Genomic DNA, 18427 nt, shown 5'->3' on the forward strand with positions numbered 1-18427 from the left:
CTCTCTGCCCCTCCACCGCTCATGCACCCCACCCCACCCCACCCCACAAGAACAAAAAATACGAACTAGGGAACCAACTGATTTTAGAATGAGAAAGTCTTAGGTAAAAGCAGAGTTCAGAAATCAGAAGACAGGTGGAAAGTACGGAGACTTCTTTCAGTAACTAAGACACTTTTAAAGTAAAAGAACCCTGAGAGCAGCTGCCTGGCTATTTAAAACCAAAGGCCATAATTATATGCACTCAGATATCAATATATAACTGAAAGATTAAGTTCCTTCAAGACGTCAAGGCCTATTGTTATTTTTGGCTCCTACTGACCATAAAAGCGCAAGGATGTACGAAAACGCATGGCAGTATCTGACTCAACCACACACCCGCAGGCATTTTCCCATCTATCTCTTGTAAAAAATGAAGAATAACATATTGTGAATAATCCAAATTCTCAACTAAAGAAAATATAAAAACGGGAAAAAGAACATAGGTTTTAGATTCAAAGGACTACAAATGTGTAAGTCAAAGGTCTTTAACAAATATATGGAAAACAGAACTTATTTTTGAGGGGCACTTGGGTGGCTCAGTTGGTAAAGTGTCCAGCTCTTGCTTTTGGCTCAGGTCACGATCTCGTAATTTGTGAGATGGAACCCTGCATTGGGCTCTGTGCTGACAGCATGGAGCCTGCTTGGGATTCTTTCTCCCTCTCTCTCTCTGCGCCTCTCCTGCTCGCTCATGCTCTCTCTCTCTCCCTCTCAAAATAAATAAATATTTTAAAAAAATAACTTATTTTTGAGTCTCAATCTAAAGTCCCATCTAGTTTTATAATCCAAGAGCAATTCGGGCTTTCTAGCTTAATCATCATGAGAAAGCCTAACTCATGTACCAACTTGTACATTACTCCTATGTTAGGTACCCCACACAGCATTTACATATAGTTAGGACTTTAGGCTTGTGGCTTTAGATTTATGGCTTATAATCTATGCCAGACAAAAAGAGTATTAAATGAATTTATGCTCCAGGAAAAGCAGTTAAATGATTACACCCAAAACAGATACAGCTAAACATACTTGGGGAGTCAGCAATGTCCTTTAACTAATTTGTGTGACATTCTTCTGACAAACTGTATTCTCTAAAAAAGGATGCCAACAGTATCTTCCACACCACTTGCTCTTCTAGAGCCCTGATGTTCTATTATCAAGAAAAGGAACTCTCTACTTCTCTTCCTTACAGATCTGACTGGCTTCTGAGATACTTCCAAACAAAAGAACGTAGTACAAGTGACTGGGTGATTTCTGAGGCTAGGCTGTACAAGGCGATGAAACTGTCACTTTGTAAGGTAGATGTCTGCTTTTGGAACTCCGGCACCAAGTAAGAAGTCTGACTACTCTGAAGCCGTCATGCTATGAGGAAGCCAAGCCACATGGAGGTGTTCCAGCTGGCAGTTCTAATGGTCCAATCCTTCTGGTCCAGGGGCCAGATATGAGAGTAAGCTTTCAGATAATTCTAGGGCCCAACTATCAAGTCACTTCAAGCCTTTGAGATGTCTCAGCTGAAGCCACAGGTATCATGAGGCAGAGACAAACCATCCTAGCTTTGCCCTTTCTAAATTCCTGATCCATAAAATCATGAGCAAAATTAAAAGTTGGCATAAGGCTGCAAGTTCTGGGATAATTCGTTACACAACAATAATAGCCAGAAGAGTCATTACTCTGCTCGCCACAACAGCTATGTTAAAAGCTCCTCTATTCTGCAAGAAAGAGGTGACCTCAATCTTTCCAAGACTACTATCCCCCCAAATCACTCATTTAATTCTTTCCTTGCTGGTCCTTCAACCTCTCTTCAGACCGCTTCTCTTCTGCCTAGAAATATGCTCAAGGTATCCTGTCCCAAAATCAACTTTCCCTGGCTCATATCCGACCTCACCCCCCAACAAGCTATAAAATGTTCTCTTCATTTGACGGCTAAGTTTCATGCAAGAACCTGCTATGGTCTCTCCAGTATGCCTGGACATCTCCATGACCCATCACTGGCCCCAGTCATTGGTGTCACTGGGAACTCTCCCTGCAGGTAATTCTCACTGGCCTTGTCTTAGCTTTCACCCTCCTCAAAATGTGGCTCAACTGAATGCTGCTATTTATTATATCCTGCTGTCTTGAAAACTCCTACTTTTATGCCTCAGACCTAACAGTCTTAGAGGGAACACTACCATCTCAGTTGTATTACTAATATAGGAAAAATGAGTATTCTCCTGGGAAGAATTTGGGTCTGGAAGTCTGATGAGAGATTCAAGTTTGAACGTTCACGCTGAATAGGAGTGACATAGTGAAAAGAGCTGAGTAGGCTGAAAGGATCAATAAAAGTTGCAGAAAGAGGTAACGTGATTTTTAATTAGCATATAAAAGGACAAAAGAGTAAAGCATAATCAAGATATGATGAAGAAATTATAGTCTAAGAGTTAAATCTTCTTTAAAAAATAAACACAGGGGCACCTGGGTGCCTCAGTCCAACTTCACCTCATAGTTCATGAGTTCAAGCCCCACGTCGAGTCCTGCACTGACAGTGTGGAGCCTGCTTCAGAGTCTGTGTCTCCCTCTCTCTCTGCCCCTCCCCCGTTCATGCTCTGTCTCTCTCTGTCTCAAAAATAAATAAACGTTAAAAAAAAATTTTTTTTTTAAAAACAAGGTTTAAAAATAAAGTAAAATAAACACAACGTCACATGACACAAAAAGAATAAAATAAAAATATGGACATTATTAATATTAGAAATAAATAAAAACAAAGAGCCTATTGGTAATACCATGTAGTTAGTGGTGCCATGTGGAACCATACTCATGTACTTCCAACATATGTATAAATCAGTATAATCTTTTTGGAGGGCAACTGGTGACATTTTTTTTTTAAGATTTTATTTTTACGTAATCTCTACACCTAATGTGGGGTTCGAACTCACGACCAGGAGATCAAGAGTCACATGCTCCAGTGCCTGAGCCATCCAAGCTCCACAACTGTTGACATGTTAAAATCAAAATATGCTGTGCTTAAAACTAGCTAATCCTCTCTACATATTTATGCTCAAAACAAATGCATAAGATGAATATACAAGCAGCTCCCAGCAGCATTATTTACAATAGTGAAAACCGAAAACCTTTAAATATCTGATCAATACACAGTTAGAGTAAGTAAATAAGAACACAACATTATACAGAAAACAATGATGCAGAATTATATTTAGATTCATGGAACTGATTCCACACATGTTGCTGGGAAAAAAATAGCATTATATGGATTATGCACAGATCAATTTCATTTATGGAAGTTATACACATATGGATGGATGTGCATATATACGTATTAATTTCTGGATAAACCCTTTCAATTCACCTTGGAGAAATGGGACTGTGGAAAAGCGTTGGAAGTAAAAGTGAGAATTTTAAGTTTTTGCTTACTTCCTACTTTGTTTGAATTTTTAACATTAAGCATATAAAACTTTCATAATAATTTTTTGAACTAGCAAATAAGAAGTAAACATATATTCCACAATATAAAGAGCTATACTGGGGTGCTTGGGTGGCTCAGTTGGTTAAGCGTCCAACTTCAGCTCAGGTCATGATCTCACAGTTTGTGAGTCAGAGCCATGTGTTGGGCTCTGTGATGACAGCGCAGAGCCTGGAGCCTGCTTCGGATTCTGGGTCTCCCTCTTTCTCTGCCCCTCCACTGCTCATGCTCTATCTCTCTCTGTCTCTCAAAAATAAATAAACATTAAACAAATTTTTAATAATAAATATGGGGCGCCTGGGTGGCGCAGTCGGTTAAGCGTCCGACTTCAGCCAGGTCACGATCTCGCGGTCCGTGAGTTCGAGTCCCGCGTTGGGCTCTGGGCTGATGGCTCAGAGCCTGGAGCCTGTTTCCGATTCTGTGTCTCCCTCTCTCTCTCTGCCCCTCCCCCGTTCATGCTCTGTCTCTCTCTGTCCCAAAAATAAATAAAAAACGTTGAAAAAAAAAATTAAAAAAAAATTTTAATAAATAAATAAAGAGCTATAGGAATATGCATATTTGGTCACTTTCCACCATGGGTGTGAACCTCAAGTTCTAACATCAAAAGCCAATAAGGAAATGGGGGCATCACAACAGTGTTAAAACCGTTAATAATAAATCAGGACATCTGGGGTAGCAGTATACTTTCCCATGTACTGAAAGTGGAGGAAAATTCTCATGGACTCTCTAATGAAAACAACGTTGTGTTACTATGAACCATGGCCTCAGCACATTCATGTGAGTACATATGCAGGCACACACAAACAGAAACTCCAAAGAAGATATGTAAATGGCCAATAAGCATACGAAAGGATGGTCAATATCAATAGTCTTTTAAAAAATGAAAATCAAAATCACAATGAGATACCACTTCCATAAGAACAGAATGGCCAAAACAAAAGTAAGTATTGGCAAGGATACAGAGAAATTATAATCCTCATACACTGCTGGTGGGGATATACAGTGACATGTGGCTGCTTCACAAATCCAGTCTGACAATCCCTCAAGATATTTAAACAAGGAGTTACAATATGACCCAACAATTCCACGCCTAGGGTTACCCAAGAAAAAGAAAACATGCCCACTTAAAAACTCATATACAAAGTGTATGTGTATGTATGTGTATATATAGTAGCATATTTTTGATAGCCAAAAAGGAGAAACAACCAAATGTATACCAAATGATAAATGGGTAAACAAAATAGAATATATCTCGACCACAGAATATTATTCAGTATAAAAAGGGAGAAAGTACTAATACATGCGACATCAGGGACCAAAGTTAAAACGATGCTGAGCCAGCCACAACAGGCTACACACTATAGTGCTCTCTTTACACCAAATGTCCAGAATAAACAAACTCATACACAAAGCAGATCAGTGGTTGCCAAGGACTGGGAAGAACAGGGAAGAACAGGGAAGAGGACTGACCGCTAACAAACGTGATTCTTGTTTAGGGTGATGAAATGTTCTGGAATTAGACAGTGCTAACAGCTGCCAAGTCTGTAAATACACTGAAAACCAATAAATCGCAGCCTTTAAAGTGGGAAATTTTATGTACAGTACTCCTGTCTTCCTAGCAGTTTCAATTAGCCATGGCCAACTGCAGTCTGGAAGCAGGTGACCCTCCTTCTGGCATATCACCAGGGGATCAACAGTAGCCTAATGCTAGGTCACAGTGCCTACGTCATTCCCCTCCTATCACCAGGAGATCAACAGTAGCCGAACACTAGGTCTGTCATTCCCTCACTTCACGTCATCTAGCAGGCATTTTATCATCTCACATCACCACTACCACATGGGTGAGTACAAACAGTAAGACATTTTGAGAGAGAGAGAGAGAGACCGACCACATTTACACAATAACTTTTATTATAGTATACTGTAATAACTGTTCTATTTTATTATTGTTGTTGTTATCTCTTATTGTGCCTGATCCGTTTACAATTTAAACTTCATCACAAGCATGTACGTATAGGAAAAAACATAGTATATATAGGGCTTGCTACTACCTGAAGCTTCAGGCATTCACTGGAGGGTCCTGGAAAATAACCCCCATGGATTAGGGTTTGGGGGAAGTATTGTAATCAATACAGAAAACTGCAGGAGGAAAAAAATAGCAGTTTTCAAGTACTGCTAGTCAATATAAAATAGGAAAAAGAAAAAAACAACAACAAAATCTAAAACTCTTTTACTTCATTTCAATATTCTCAATTCTAAGCTGACTCAGGATCCAATACAGACAAATAGGAAAATCATCATGATTCTGCCTAATCCAGAACATCAATGCTAAGGAGGAGAGGGACCCGGATATGGAACTCTTAAGAATACAGTTCTTTTTATCTACTAGCCTCAAGTGGGAAATAAGAACTACAGGCAACTCTATCATAAACTTGAAAGTTGCTAAGAGACTAGACTGTAATCATTCCCACCAAAAAAGGGAAATGATAATTACGTGACACGATGGAAATGTTATCTAGCACTAAGGAGGGTAACCATGGTACAATATATAAATGTACCAAATCAACACCTTAACTCAGAAGACATACACCCTACACTTACATAATGTTGTGTGTCTATTGTATCTCAGTAAAAATAAATTAAAAAAAAGGGAGAAGATAAATTATTCCAAAACCTGTCCCATTACTAGCTTCTGTTTATAAAAAAGTGTTTTCACAATCCTTAGACCCCACATAAGAATCAAACATGCTTGGGCCCACCGAGATAATCGGTGGATGGCCCTGAGGAGCCACCACAGTGGAAGAAATGACGTGCAAGAGTGCTTCGGGTTTTGGCCAAGGAAGGAAGGTAAAGGAATTTATGTTCCAGTGAGTCTGTAAGGGGACTGGGAGAGGATGGGGCAGGAAAGCGAGCCATCACTGAGTGCACTCTTTCTGAAGCAGACTCCCGAGCCCAGCAGCGCAGGCCAGCAGAGAGAGGGCTGCGGGGTGGCTGCAGGAGCCGTATCTGCAAAGGGCACGCGGAGGTGCACAGGTGCAGTGGCACAGGTGGTGCTGTGCACACCCCTGCTGGACTAAGTGGAGACAGAGGCGGCATCTGGACTGGGCTCTGTCATTGCTGCTGCACCACCCAGTCCCGCTCTGGCACCGAGCATGGCGGGGAAAGCCCCGGCAGCATGGCCAAAAGCATTCTCACAGTGGGTGCTGGCAGCGCCCGGAGCAGCGAGGAAGTCCATGACAGATGTCACAGTGGCTCCGGCCCAGGTCCCATGCCACCCACCTCTGGGGACATGCAGATCCCAAAGTGCCAACCGTGCAGGGAGCTAACAGGTAGGGACAAGAACCACTGACATTTAGAATGCAAGTAAGACCCCTCTATACCCAAAAACTGGAAAATTCCACTCACACAACTGAATATGTATAGGGATTTTTCACGGAGACGAACAGAGCTCTGTGTGCTCAGTTCCCCAATCTGTTCCATGTCAAGCGGAACCCCCAGTCTCTGGCTGCTCTCCTACCTCCCTGGCTGCTCTGTTTCTTTCAACTCGTTCTTTCTCCTCCTAGATTCCACCGAATCTCTCAAAGCCCTGTCCCTGAACAGCCTTTCTGCATCTTTTTTATTCACTTAACACCCCTGCATGATTTATTTTCCTACCAAACCTGCAGTACTTGTGTAAGGCTGGGGAGGAGGCCACTAGACCACGTCGACTTCGCACGGAACTGTGGGGCTCTCTTGGCTGACACCAGCTGCGAGTCTGCAGCTTGGCTGTAATAGTTAATCTTCTGTAAGAAGGGCTCGCAAAACTCCCTGAAGGGTGCTACACTCGCGGTCACCTCTTACTACAACATAAGGGCCACAGATTAAAATCAATCAAGGGAAGAGATGTAGGGGGCAGAATCTAGGAGGGTCCCAAACACACAGCACGTAGGTGTCCCCTGCCAGCGGAGTTCTAGACAGAGCCGATTCCTCTGGGTAATGACTGGTGACCACACACAGAGTACTGCCAACCACAGAAGCTCATCTAGCCCTGGAGCCCAGAGTCTTTACTGGGGCTCTGCCAGTGCATGGCCTGAGGCCCCCAGGTAAACAGACACTTACGAGGCTGGACACTCCAAGAGCTTAGACATTATCACACAGAACTTAGGGAAAAGGCCAGACCTCTCTTTGGGCAATGTTAAATTCGTTACTACACCATTTGCTAGCTGCTCTTCCGAGCCCCAGACTCCTACTGCTAGTTGTCTTTTTGATATCTACACCAGCTTCTTTGAACTAAAATGAATAAAGTCAAACTCAACAAAATTTCCCCAGACCAACTATGATTTCACTGTTCGTGTTAACAGTGCCAAATCTACTTTCCAAGAAGGAACTGAGGCAGTCTGTAAAACCACAATACAAGATACAAAATTAGAAGGAAATTGGGGCAAAGAAAAAAACAGCCCAGAAAAAAATCAAATAGAATAATGCTGCGGTGGAGTCAGGACACAGAACGCAGTGCTGGAAATTCCTGCTCACTTGGTAGGGCAAGGCTGCATGTTTATTTGGCTGGAAGTTTTTTTTTTAATAGCCAAATAATATCCAATACCAAGAAGAATTAACAAGCAGATTCAAAACTCACAGGGTCCTTAAAAAAAAAAAAATGATGCCCAGAAGGCACTGCTCTCCTTCCAGTCACATCAAGGTTCAAGACTTGGAATGTTTTCGTTGCTGTCCTCCATATTCAGTTGTTTGTCAAATGATCAAGATGCTTCCTCTGTGGTGCTGTTTGCTTTTCGACCTCGCCTTTCTATGTATCTTCTCTCTCTAGTCATTCAAGATTCACAGATTAATCTTTTTTTTAAATATAGCAATTCCCTGTGCAAAATCTACAATGGTTCCTACTCACTGCTGTATTTTTCTTTTTAAAAACATTTTCTTCCTACTTACAAAGAAATACATGCTCAATACAGAAAACCAAGAAAAACAAGCAAAGAGGTAACACACACACACACACACACACACACACACACACACACAAATCCTATAATCCACACGTAAGTAGGTATGGCAACCTTTACTTAGCAATTCTTTTTTTTAATGTTTATTTATTTTTGAGAAAGAGAGAGACAGACCACGAGTGGGGGAAGGCTAAGAGAGAGGGAGACACAGAATCCGAACCAGGCTCCAGGCTCTAAGCTGTCAGCACAGAGCCCGACACAGGGCCCGAACTCACAAACTACAAGATCATAACCTGAGCCGAAGTCATACGTTCAACAGACTGAGCTCAAAGGACTGAGCCACCCAGCTGTCCCTACCTTCTTTTAAATAGAGATAAAATTTACATGCAATGGAAATCAAATGTCTTATGCACACAATTCCCTGATTATTTGACAAATGTTTACGCCCTAATCAACATGAAGACTATTTCTCCAAAACCACAAGACTTCCTATGTTCTCTCTCCCAGTCATGTTCTTTGTCAGCTATCTATGTAGCCAATATTTCTCCTAGTCTGAGGCTAGTCTTTTCTTTCTTTCTTTTTCTTTTTTTTCTTTTTTTAATGTCTATTTATTTTTGAGACAGAGAGAGACAGAGCATGAACGGGGGAGGGACAGAGAGAGAGGGAGACACAGAATCGGAAGCAGGCTCCAGGCTCTGAGCCATCAGCCCAGAGCCCGACACGGGGCTCAAACTCACGGACTGTGAGATCGTGACCTGAGCTGAAGTCGGACGCTTAACCGACTGAGCCACCCAGGCGCCCCTGGTCTTTTCATTTTTAAAAATGCCTTTTAATCTGCAAGTATTTTTTATTTTGATGAAATCCAATTTATTAATTCTTATTCTGTAGTTAATATGTCTTGCATATTCTCTAAGAAATCTTCCCTTACTCCAAGGCTGTGAAGATATCCTCCTACTTTTTTCTTTTTATAAGCTTTATACTTTTAGCTTTACATTTCAATCTATGATCCATCACAACCTGTAAAGAGACCTAAAAAATACCTACACATTTAACTGTGAAATCAGACACAATTAACAATGTCCACTCTTACCACCTCTATTCAACCTTATGCAGGAAGAAAGAGAAATAAAATCATAAAGAATGTTAACAGGGGGCGGGGGGGGGGTGTATCTGCAGTGAAAGGATAAATGACTGTATGTGCAGAAAATCCCAAGAAATTGACATAAACACACATGAACTGTTCTGTGTTCAACTTTGTATTTTTCACTATATATCCCTAACTGATGTTTTAATTTACTTCATGTACAAATTTCTTACCTTCATCTTCGTCCTCTACATCATGCTTCCAAACACCTCTTCAACCTAACCTACACATCAGCTTTTAGCTTGCTATTTGCTGGAAAACAAGGTCACTTAGAGCTTTCCAGAGAACCTTCCCAGCCTGCAGGTGGGGTCAGAGAAGTGCCCTATGCTATCAACAAAGTCTAATAAATCCCAAGTGGCAAGGCCCCCTTTACATTTTCTATGAAGTCTTTTACCTCTAACCAAACAAACTTATTCCTCTAAAGGCAATCACAAATCTTTCATCTTTTTTTCATCTTACAATTAACTACACAATAAAGATGAAAAGGGGTATTTAAAAAGTTTCTTGATCTGCTCTCTTCGGTCACTATTTAGCAAGCCACAGATTATTCTACTAGGTCCAGGGACAGACTGCGAACGCAAGACCAGCAGAGGTTCTGTCACTGACTAGTTTATATTCTAGCCCATGAAGTCTTAGAGAGTGGGGGCTGGTTTCTCACTCACCTTTATATTCCCTGTAGTAAAACACAACACTGTACACATAGTAAGCCTCAAAGAATTCAACTGTCATGCTAACTAAGGCTTAGGGATCAATACCCTGGTCAGCAGCAATTCACAGCACCAGGGTCTATCAGGCATCAGAATCTCCTCAGGCCCCATGAAAGAAATGTTAAGAAGGCCTATGTAATCAGTTCAAGAGCATCTATTATTCTGTTCATAGAAATAAAGAGAATTTCTTTTTAAGGCCTCAAGTAAGCCAAATTAAGCCAACTAATTTTAAAAACATAGTCAACCATGGTGGGATTAAATATGTGCACAGCTTTAGTGATTTTAAGGAAAATAACTGTGAATGAATAAAGGTTATCATATATATTTATATGATATATATTTCTATATTTCTCTCTCTCTCTATATATATATAGAGACAGAGACTAAAGACTACACTTCTATAAAACACCAGCTGTATGATAGCGGTTTCTAAGGCAACCCTATGTAAGGTATATTCCTTGCTTTCTTTAAAAGAAGCTAAAGCTATAAGTCATAAGTCACATACTCTGAGAAAGACAAGGCTGATGAGAACGTATAACCGCCATTAAACTTTGAGAGTTATTAAAATTCAGCCAGTCTAAACTTTTTACAAGTCATCTGACATTTTTCTAGTGTGTGAATATTTACATTTTTATGCTACGTTTTGAAGAAGATATTCCTAAGCCGCAAAAGAAACAAACTGAATGTCACTCAAATGTGTATAATAAAGACCTCTGGAGCATTACGGGTAATTTTAAGATCCAGGGAGGAAATGCAAGATGTGCATTCCGACTTGTGCGTCCTTCACGGTGCATCGACCTCCTCACTCCTGACACGCCTTCTGAGACACAGGTAGCATCAGTACTGTCTGTCCCTTAGCTGGAGCCTAACACTAGAGACAATTCCTTCATCCAACCAAAAATATTTATTGCACTGTGGACAGTATACATGCAGTGGGGCTGACAAAATACACAGCCCTTGCCCACAGGCAATCTTCCAGACTGAGGAGAAGGAGATCACAGATGCATGCAAAAATACATGTGCAATTCTACACCATGACGACTACTGGGGGGTGGCAGGTTGTGACAGACACCATTGTGAGGGACACAGGGAGGGGCCTAATTAAGATGTGATTCAGGGTTCGATGAAGGCCTAAGGAAATGACACATGCTTACCAAGTCAGCCCATCAAAGTGCTGAAATCAGTATCTGCAGAAACAATACAGGTGATGAAACTGTACAAGGTGCCAACTTCCTGAAGGATGATTTAAGAGAGCCCAAACACAGGAGCTCCAAGGAGTCCATCAGTGCAGGCAGCAGGATGTTAACACAGCAAGGTGCCTAGGTCACCACGGACCAGTCCTTGTAGCAAATACATGCTGAGGGCCAGAAACATTTTGAAACATAAGGTAGGTCAAAGCAGTTAATTCCCCTTACACAGCAGGAAGTGAACGGAAGCCACTTCTTCGTGGTAGCCGTGGTGCTCTGGAGGCATGGCACATACCTTGGAGGAGCCTGCTGAGCCCGTGAAACACGTGCAGTGCGGGGCGTACTCCCAGGGGTCCCGACTCTGGATGTACAGTCCAGCCCAGGACCACGTACCAGGTGCCCCTAGCGGTTCCGATGCAGGTGGTACAAAGGTCACACTCTGAAAAGCCACTTTACACGGCAATCCCCCCAGAGCAGGGGGCTCTACCCCGTCCGTCCGAGAGACACTCACCAAATGAGCAGGATTGCACAAGGGCCTCCCGGAAGTGCCTGTTTATTGGCTCACCCCGTGCCTGATCCGTGTTATCTCCTGGGCTTGGAAGTAAGAATCCAAACAAACTGCCCAGAAGCGACATCAAAACAAGATAGGAAGAGAGAAACCATGCTGACACAGCTCTCTCTCCAGAGGCCAGGGAAACAGGCCTAGCAGAGGGAGGCAGTGAGGCCACAAGGAGACCAGCACGAACACACACGCGGGAACAGTCCTGAGGGGAGAATGAATAAATGAAGACAGAGCAGAGGAAACTAAAATTCACATTTCCTAAGCACCTTCCCTGTACCAGGCAGTATGGCACATACTTCATGTATTTGTCTCATTTTTATCCTCATAAAATCTTGAGTGGTACGATGTGGTTATATGTTACATTACGCGGAGAGAGGATATTATATCACAGATGAAGAAGCTGAAGCCTGGATGGAAAGGAGCTTGTCTGAGGACATAGGACTGGGAAGCCAGAATTTGAACCCAGGACTCTCAGACACCGAGGCCATAATCCTCCTGAGTTTGGCGGGAGAGCAAAAACTGAGATGAGTGGGCACAGGCTGGCTATGCAGAAAGAGAACGCACAGGCAAGCAGAAAGGAGCAAAGAAGAATGCTTTATCAATATGAGAACTTTACACAGTGGCCTTTGTGCTCAAGTGGCTGAGGTTTCCTGTGTGTTGAGTGGGGAAAGACCCGTAAAGAGGTAAAAAGAAGGTAGAAAGTTGAGATGCAATTTGGTTGGTGATGAATGATCCAGAAGGGCAGACACCCAGTTGCTTACCGCAGCTACTGCAGGGTGCGGAGACGGTGGGGGACTTTCCACCCTCCACCCCCAACATAACCCTTTTCCTAAGGTGAACAAATAGTTCTTTTGTGAAGAGATAAAACAGGGTAGTGTGGTTTGTTTTTGATGCTGTTTTCTTTCTAAAAAGTGGCTGGCAGATTTATTCTCCAGGAATGAAGTCAAAGAAAAGAGAAGTGACCAGAAGACAGAAAAGACACCACACCAGACTAAGGGAATCATATTCCTGAACTGCCAAAGCCACCCCTGCCCTTCCCCTTCCTCAACAATTCAGTCCACAGTCATCACTAGATAGGGCCAAGCAGCGAAGATATCTGAGCACAGGCTAAGTAAGGCCGGAAGGGGACAGATGCCCAAAACAGCAGTGAGGATGACTGGTGATTCATCACACACAAGGAAATTAATCGAACAATTAAACGTAACAAGGATAATGAGAACCTAGCCTCTTATTTGTCGAAGAAAGAAACCCGGAAGTACAGAAAGGGAGAAAATTGGGCTGAATTCCCTGGTATTACAGGTGGAATTAGAGATATCTGATTAACTTCTGTGTTTTAATATATACATAAGGAAAAATAGAAACAAATATAAATATAGAAATAGATATAAACAGAAAGGAAGAGTGTATGGGTGTCCCTAGCTCTAGGCTAAGGTATCTGGAAGCACTGTTGCCTCAACAGCAATAACCACATCTGATGCCTAGATCTTGTTTCCTAAGCACTATTCTCCACTAAAAGGAACGAGGGCTCCTTGTAGAAAGAGTGGATTCCAGGGCTGGAGTAGGGAAAATACGAGACAAGCCTGGAACAGTGTACTATACTTGAAAGTTGGAAAGAATGACAGGGACGTCTCAAAAGGATACAGAATCAACCTGAAGGAGCTCCTTATGGCCAAATTTGGGCCATCAAAATAAACAAGGAGAATAACTAATTAGAACTCACTGAACAAAAGGGAACTCCATGAACGAGCCCATCTGAGGTAACTAGAAAGAATGACCAGACACAGAGATGGATGGAAGGGACAGGTGGAGACAGGAAGAGGAAGGAAGAAGAGGGAGAAGGAAGCAAGTTAGTTGGCAGGGGGATATTTACAGTCTCAAAGTAACTCACAACAACATACAGTACTAACTAATTACCAGGAGGAAAGAGTAACTTCACAGGACAGATATCTGGCACACGCCATCTTAAACAAAATAACCAACACCAACTGTAATGGTGCAAACCAAACTCGCATACTACCTGACAAAACGCAGTAAGAACACTTCTCATAGAACAACACTGTTTTGATATTCCAAATTAAGAAACCTGGTAGAGCATGCTACTCTTATTCTTGGGGTTGTGAGTTCGGGCCCCATCTTGGGCACAGAGATAACTTAAAAAAAAACAAACAAACAAAAAACCAAAACAGCTACAAAATAAAGAAACAGTTTACCAAATTAAGAAGCCTTATACAAAATAATTGGCCTACAATCTTCAAAAATGTCAAAGTCAAGAAAAGACTAAGGAATTGTTCCAGATTAAAGAAACAAGTGTTAATAAAGAGAAAAAACAAACAAACAAACAAAAAACAAGTGCAAACTGGAATCATCCCCACCCCCCAACACAACAGCAAACCAAGACTTAATTCTAGTTTAAACCTAGCCCAGGAATGTGACCTTTTAAAAGTCAACCAGAAGTTTCCTGATAAGCACAAATGAGGTAATCTGCATGATAAAAATCCTGCTGCTCTCTACCCTCACCCCGCCCCAAAGGAAGATATTCTGGCAAGAAACAGTCCTTTCTTTTCTTCAGCTCGTAACTCCATGCCTCACCCTCAAAGTTCTCATTCTGTACAACTCCGGGAGCATCTCCACTTGCTAGATACAGGCGGGTGCTGCCCGGTTCATGAACTGCTTAATAAGGCCAGTTAGATCAGCTGCATTTTGTTTTTTAACCCAAGAAAACAAAATGTAGTATGAGTCTGGGAAGGACTGGTTTCATATAAAGGACGATATCGGCAACTGGCAAAACCTGAATGTAGTTTGAGGAATGAACAGTAGAGCTATAAACAATGTTAATGTCTTTTTTTTTCTCATTTATTTATTTATTTTTAGAGAGACAGAGCGTGAGCAGGGGAGGGGCACAGAGAGAGAGGGACACACAGAATCCGAAGCAGGCTCCAGGCTCTGAACTGTCAGCACAGAGCCCGATGTGGGGCTCAAACCCACAAACTGTGAGATCATGACCCGAGCCAAAACCAAGAGTCAGCTGCCCAACGGACTGAGCCACCCAGGGGGCCCCACAAAGGTCACTTCTTGATTTTGATGGTTGTATTATAGTTACAAAGAATAATGTACCTGACTGTAGGCAAAATTTACTAAATAACTCAGATGTGAATAATTAGCAAGTTGGAAACTTGAACTCTATTTGTGGCTCGGGGCGGGGGGTGGGGGATGGGGCACAGTTCTTGCCCCAGACATTCCCAATCAGTTCCACTGACCCCTTGAATGCATTTGCATCCATTATCTTAGACAAAATGTTCCGATCTAGATCACAAAATTCACAGAGCAAGGCGTCTACTACATGTAATGCTGACTGGAAGCAGAAGTTACTTGCCAGAGTCAGGAATGAGACAGAGAGACAGAGAAGCTTACATCTCTCACATGTTTCAGTGAGGCTGACTTTAGTACTGGTTCGAGTTCAGCAAATGTTACCTAAAATCAGCCCTGACCGTGAAATCCTTCATTCACAGCCCTGTATTTCGGTCGAGGTGTCTGTCCCCTCTGCTGCTCTACAGAGATGGTACAGGGATAAATGAGAGAGTACTGGTTACATCTCCTGACCCACACACTCAAGTGCCAGATGTGAGAACAAGAGCTCCCATTCCCGCATGGTAGAGCCCATGTGCTAAAAGAACTGTTCCTGCAGACCAAGCTAACAACACAGCCTAAGCAGTGAGATCAAAGACAACTGTCCAAATCTCCTCTTCAAACAACTTCATTTGTGAACCAAGAAATGCAGATTTAGAGGGAGGATGTAAAACCTCTATCTTTTCACCTTTCCACAGGCTCTGTTATGTTCCATACCGGATGGCTTAGACCTTTGAGGTCATAATCACTACTCCAAATGCTAAAGATCTACATTCTTTTTTCTAAGGAAAACATTGATTCCATGTGTAGAAACCCACACCTATGGTGTGGAAACCCACTCTATGGTTAGAGTAGATGAGTTCTTAAACTTTTACAACAGAACATAATTTTCTCTTCCTCTTAATGGAGACTTAAAAAGTTTCTAATGGTACTCCATAACCAACACCCAGACGGCCTGCAATCACTAGCTAAATTCATACAAGACACCATGGAGTCAGGGATTCATTAATGCTCTATGGCCTGACCAGGTATCCATCTCCTGCCTTCTATTACTTTTCTGTATAGAATGTGATCTACTTTGGGTGCCTCAGTGGCACAATCAGTTGAGTGTCTGACTCTTGGATATCAGCTCAGGTCATGATCTCACGGTTTGTGGGTTTGAGCCCGGCATCAATCCCAAGCCCTGCTTGGGATTCTGTCTCCCTGTCTGTCTCTCAAAAGAACTAATAAACGGGCGCCTGGGTGGCTCAGTCGGTTGAGCGTCCGACTTCGGCTCAGGTCATGACCTCACAGTTTGTGAGTTCGAGCCCCGCATCAGGCTCTGTGCTAACTGCTTGCTTAGAGCCTGGAGCCTGCTTCAGATTCTGTGTCTCCTCCTCTCTCTGCCCCTCCCCTGCTCACGCTTTGTCTCACTGTTTCTCAAAAATAAATCAATGTAAAAAAATTTAAAAAAAAATCTTTAAAAATAACTAATAAAAATAAAATTCTTAAAAAAAAAAAAAAGGGAATCTGATTACATTGAACTTAATGAGTAGCAAGTCAGTGTCTCATCAATTGTTCAGAAGCTCAGAATTCCAGACTGTGATAATCTACTAAAGAGAATGAAAGTCCAAAAAAGAGAGAGAGAGAATATGAAAGTCCAAATGAGTACATTAAGTAACAAAGAGGTGGTCAAATGGACACATCAACCTCCCTTTCTCCTACATTCTCAGAGTCCAGTCTACACAAAGCATACAGTCTGGATCACACTGTCCTCAATATTCATCACACAACATGCTTGCCTTTTAGGAGTTTAACTATATGCTCTTGATCTTTACAAAGCAATACAAGAACACTTCACCTGAGTAATTTCTATGTCTTCTGTGAAATCACAGCTAAAAACACAATCCACTGTGTCACACAATGGCAAAGCCCACAGAATGTCTTTTTCACTGAGTACAATGCCAGGAAAAAGTCTGTCTCTGTAAACAAATGAGCAGGCTTTCTTTCCACAGACAATGAATACTATGTAATTCAATGTTATACAGAGAAAAGGACTGGTTCCTTGTTACTCTTAGTCTGAAAACTTAAAGTCAATTGCCTTGCACAACCGTTACACTGGCTCCCCTCAGGAGCCTGGTACCTTCTAGTCTATGCTCTTCTTAGATAGCTGCTGCTGTTTTTATCCTTAACTGTCCTACTTACAGTATCTTTAATTCCATTAGATTAAAATCCTCTTGAAAGTATGTATGTACATATGTATATACTGTCTATCTCTTACAGTTTTCCTTCTGCTATCTCTTACCTTTTCTGGTACCACTCTATACTTAATGATCTAGAAATTAAAAATGAGGGGCGCCTGGGTTGGTTACTATCTAACTCTTGGCTTTGGACCAGGTCACGATCTCACAGTTCGTGTGACTGAGCCCCAGGTCGGGCTCCACACTGACAGCACGGAGCCTGCTTGGAATTCTCTCTCTGCCCCTCCCCCACTCACGCTCTCCCTCTCTCAAATAAATAAACATTAAAAAAAAAAAAAAAAAAGGTGTTGACACCAAGAGGTGAATTTAACATAGACCACACTGTCTGCATCAGTGACAAGCAGGCATGATCACCTTTGCAGTAGTCGGCGGGGTCCTCCTGCTCTTCATCATCTGATCCCAGGATCTCCTCCTCTGGCTCCGGGGGCGTGGGGTCTGGCAGAGGCGGTGGCGGTGGTGGAGGCGGCGGTGGCGGAACTAAGGGAGCTTTCTGCTGAGGCTCCGGCCTGAAACGGGAGAAGGAGAATTCCTATTTACTCAGAAGCCAATCTTGCATTATGGACACACATGAGAGTTTCTTAACACAAGAAAAAAATAAACCTGTCACACACTAGCTAGAAATGCTGGTTAATGCACCGCGTCCATTTTAGCTAAATTCAAGTAAGGTTTCAACATACACGTCCAGAGGGGAAAAAAAAAAAATCACACTTTGCAGGCACATTTTCACTCAGAGCTTCAAAATTTTCTAAGTCCTGACAATATTATGAAATAAAGGGCAAAACAGAAAGAGAACCCCCCCCACCCATGCTATATAGCCTTATTAAGTTAGAACACATCCCACAGAGATTATAAAAAGACAGATGAAAGCAGCTCTGAGCTTATAAAAGGACTTATTTTCCATTGTTTAAAATCAGAATTCCTTTTCCCATAGAAACAGTACAATGTGGTTAGGTTTCCGGGATAACTCGTAAAAGCTAATACATGCTATTAACTGATGTACAGTTATTTTCATTAAGGAATTCAGCCATCTATCTCCC

The 18427-nt window shown here is 42.1% G+C and overlaps 1 protein-coding gene across 7 annotated transcripts in view; it reads right to left on the reverse strand.

Moving 5' to 3' along the window:
• The window catches only part of SRPK2 (SRSF protein kinase 2), a 255446-nt gene that overhangs the window by 58609 nt on the left and 178410 nt on the right, over nucleotides 1-18427 (reverse strand). For all 7 annotated transcript variants that reach the window (XM_040472883.1, XM_040472878.1, XM_040472882.1 and 4 more), the window contains exon 2: nucleotides 17745-17896. In XM_040472883.1, the coding sequence (XP_040328817.1) occupies nucleotides 17745-17896 (152 nt within the window). The remainder of the gene's footprint in view (nucleotides 1-17744; nucleotides 17897-18427) is intronic.

The sequence above is a fragment of the Herpailurus yagouaroundi genome, unplaced genomic scaffold, assembly GCF_014898765.1.
Source record: "Herpailurus yagouaroundi ecotype Mexico unplaced genomic scaffold, PumYag 100, whole genome shotgun sequence".
NCBI lineage: Eukaryota > Metazoa > Chordata > Mammalia > Carnivora > Felidae > Herpailurus > Herpailurus yagouaroundi.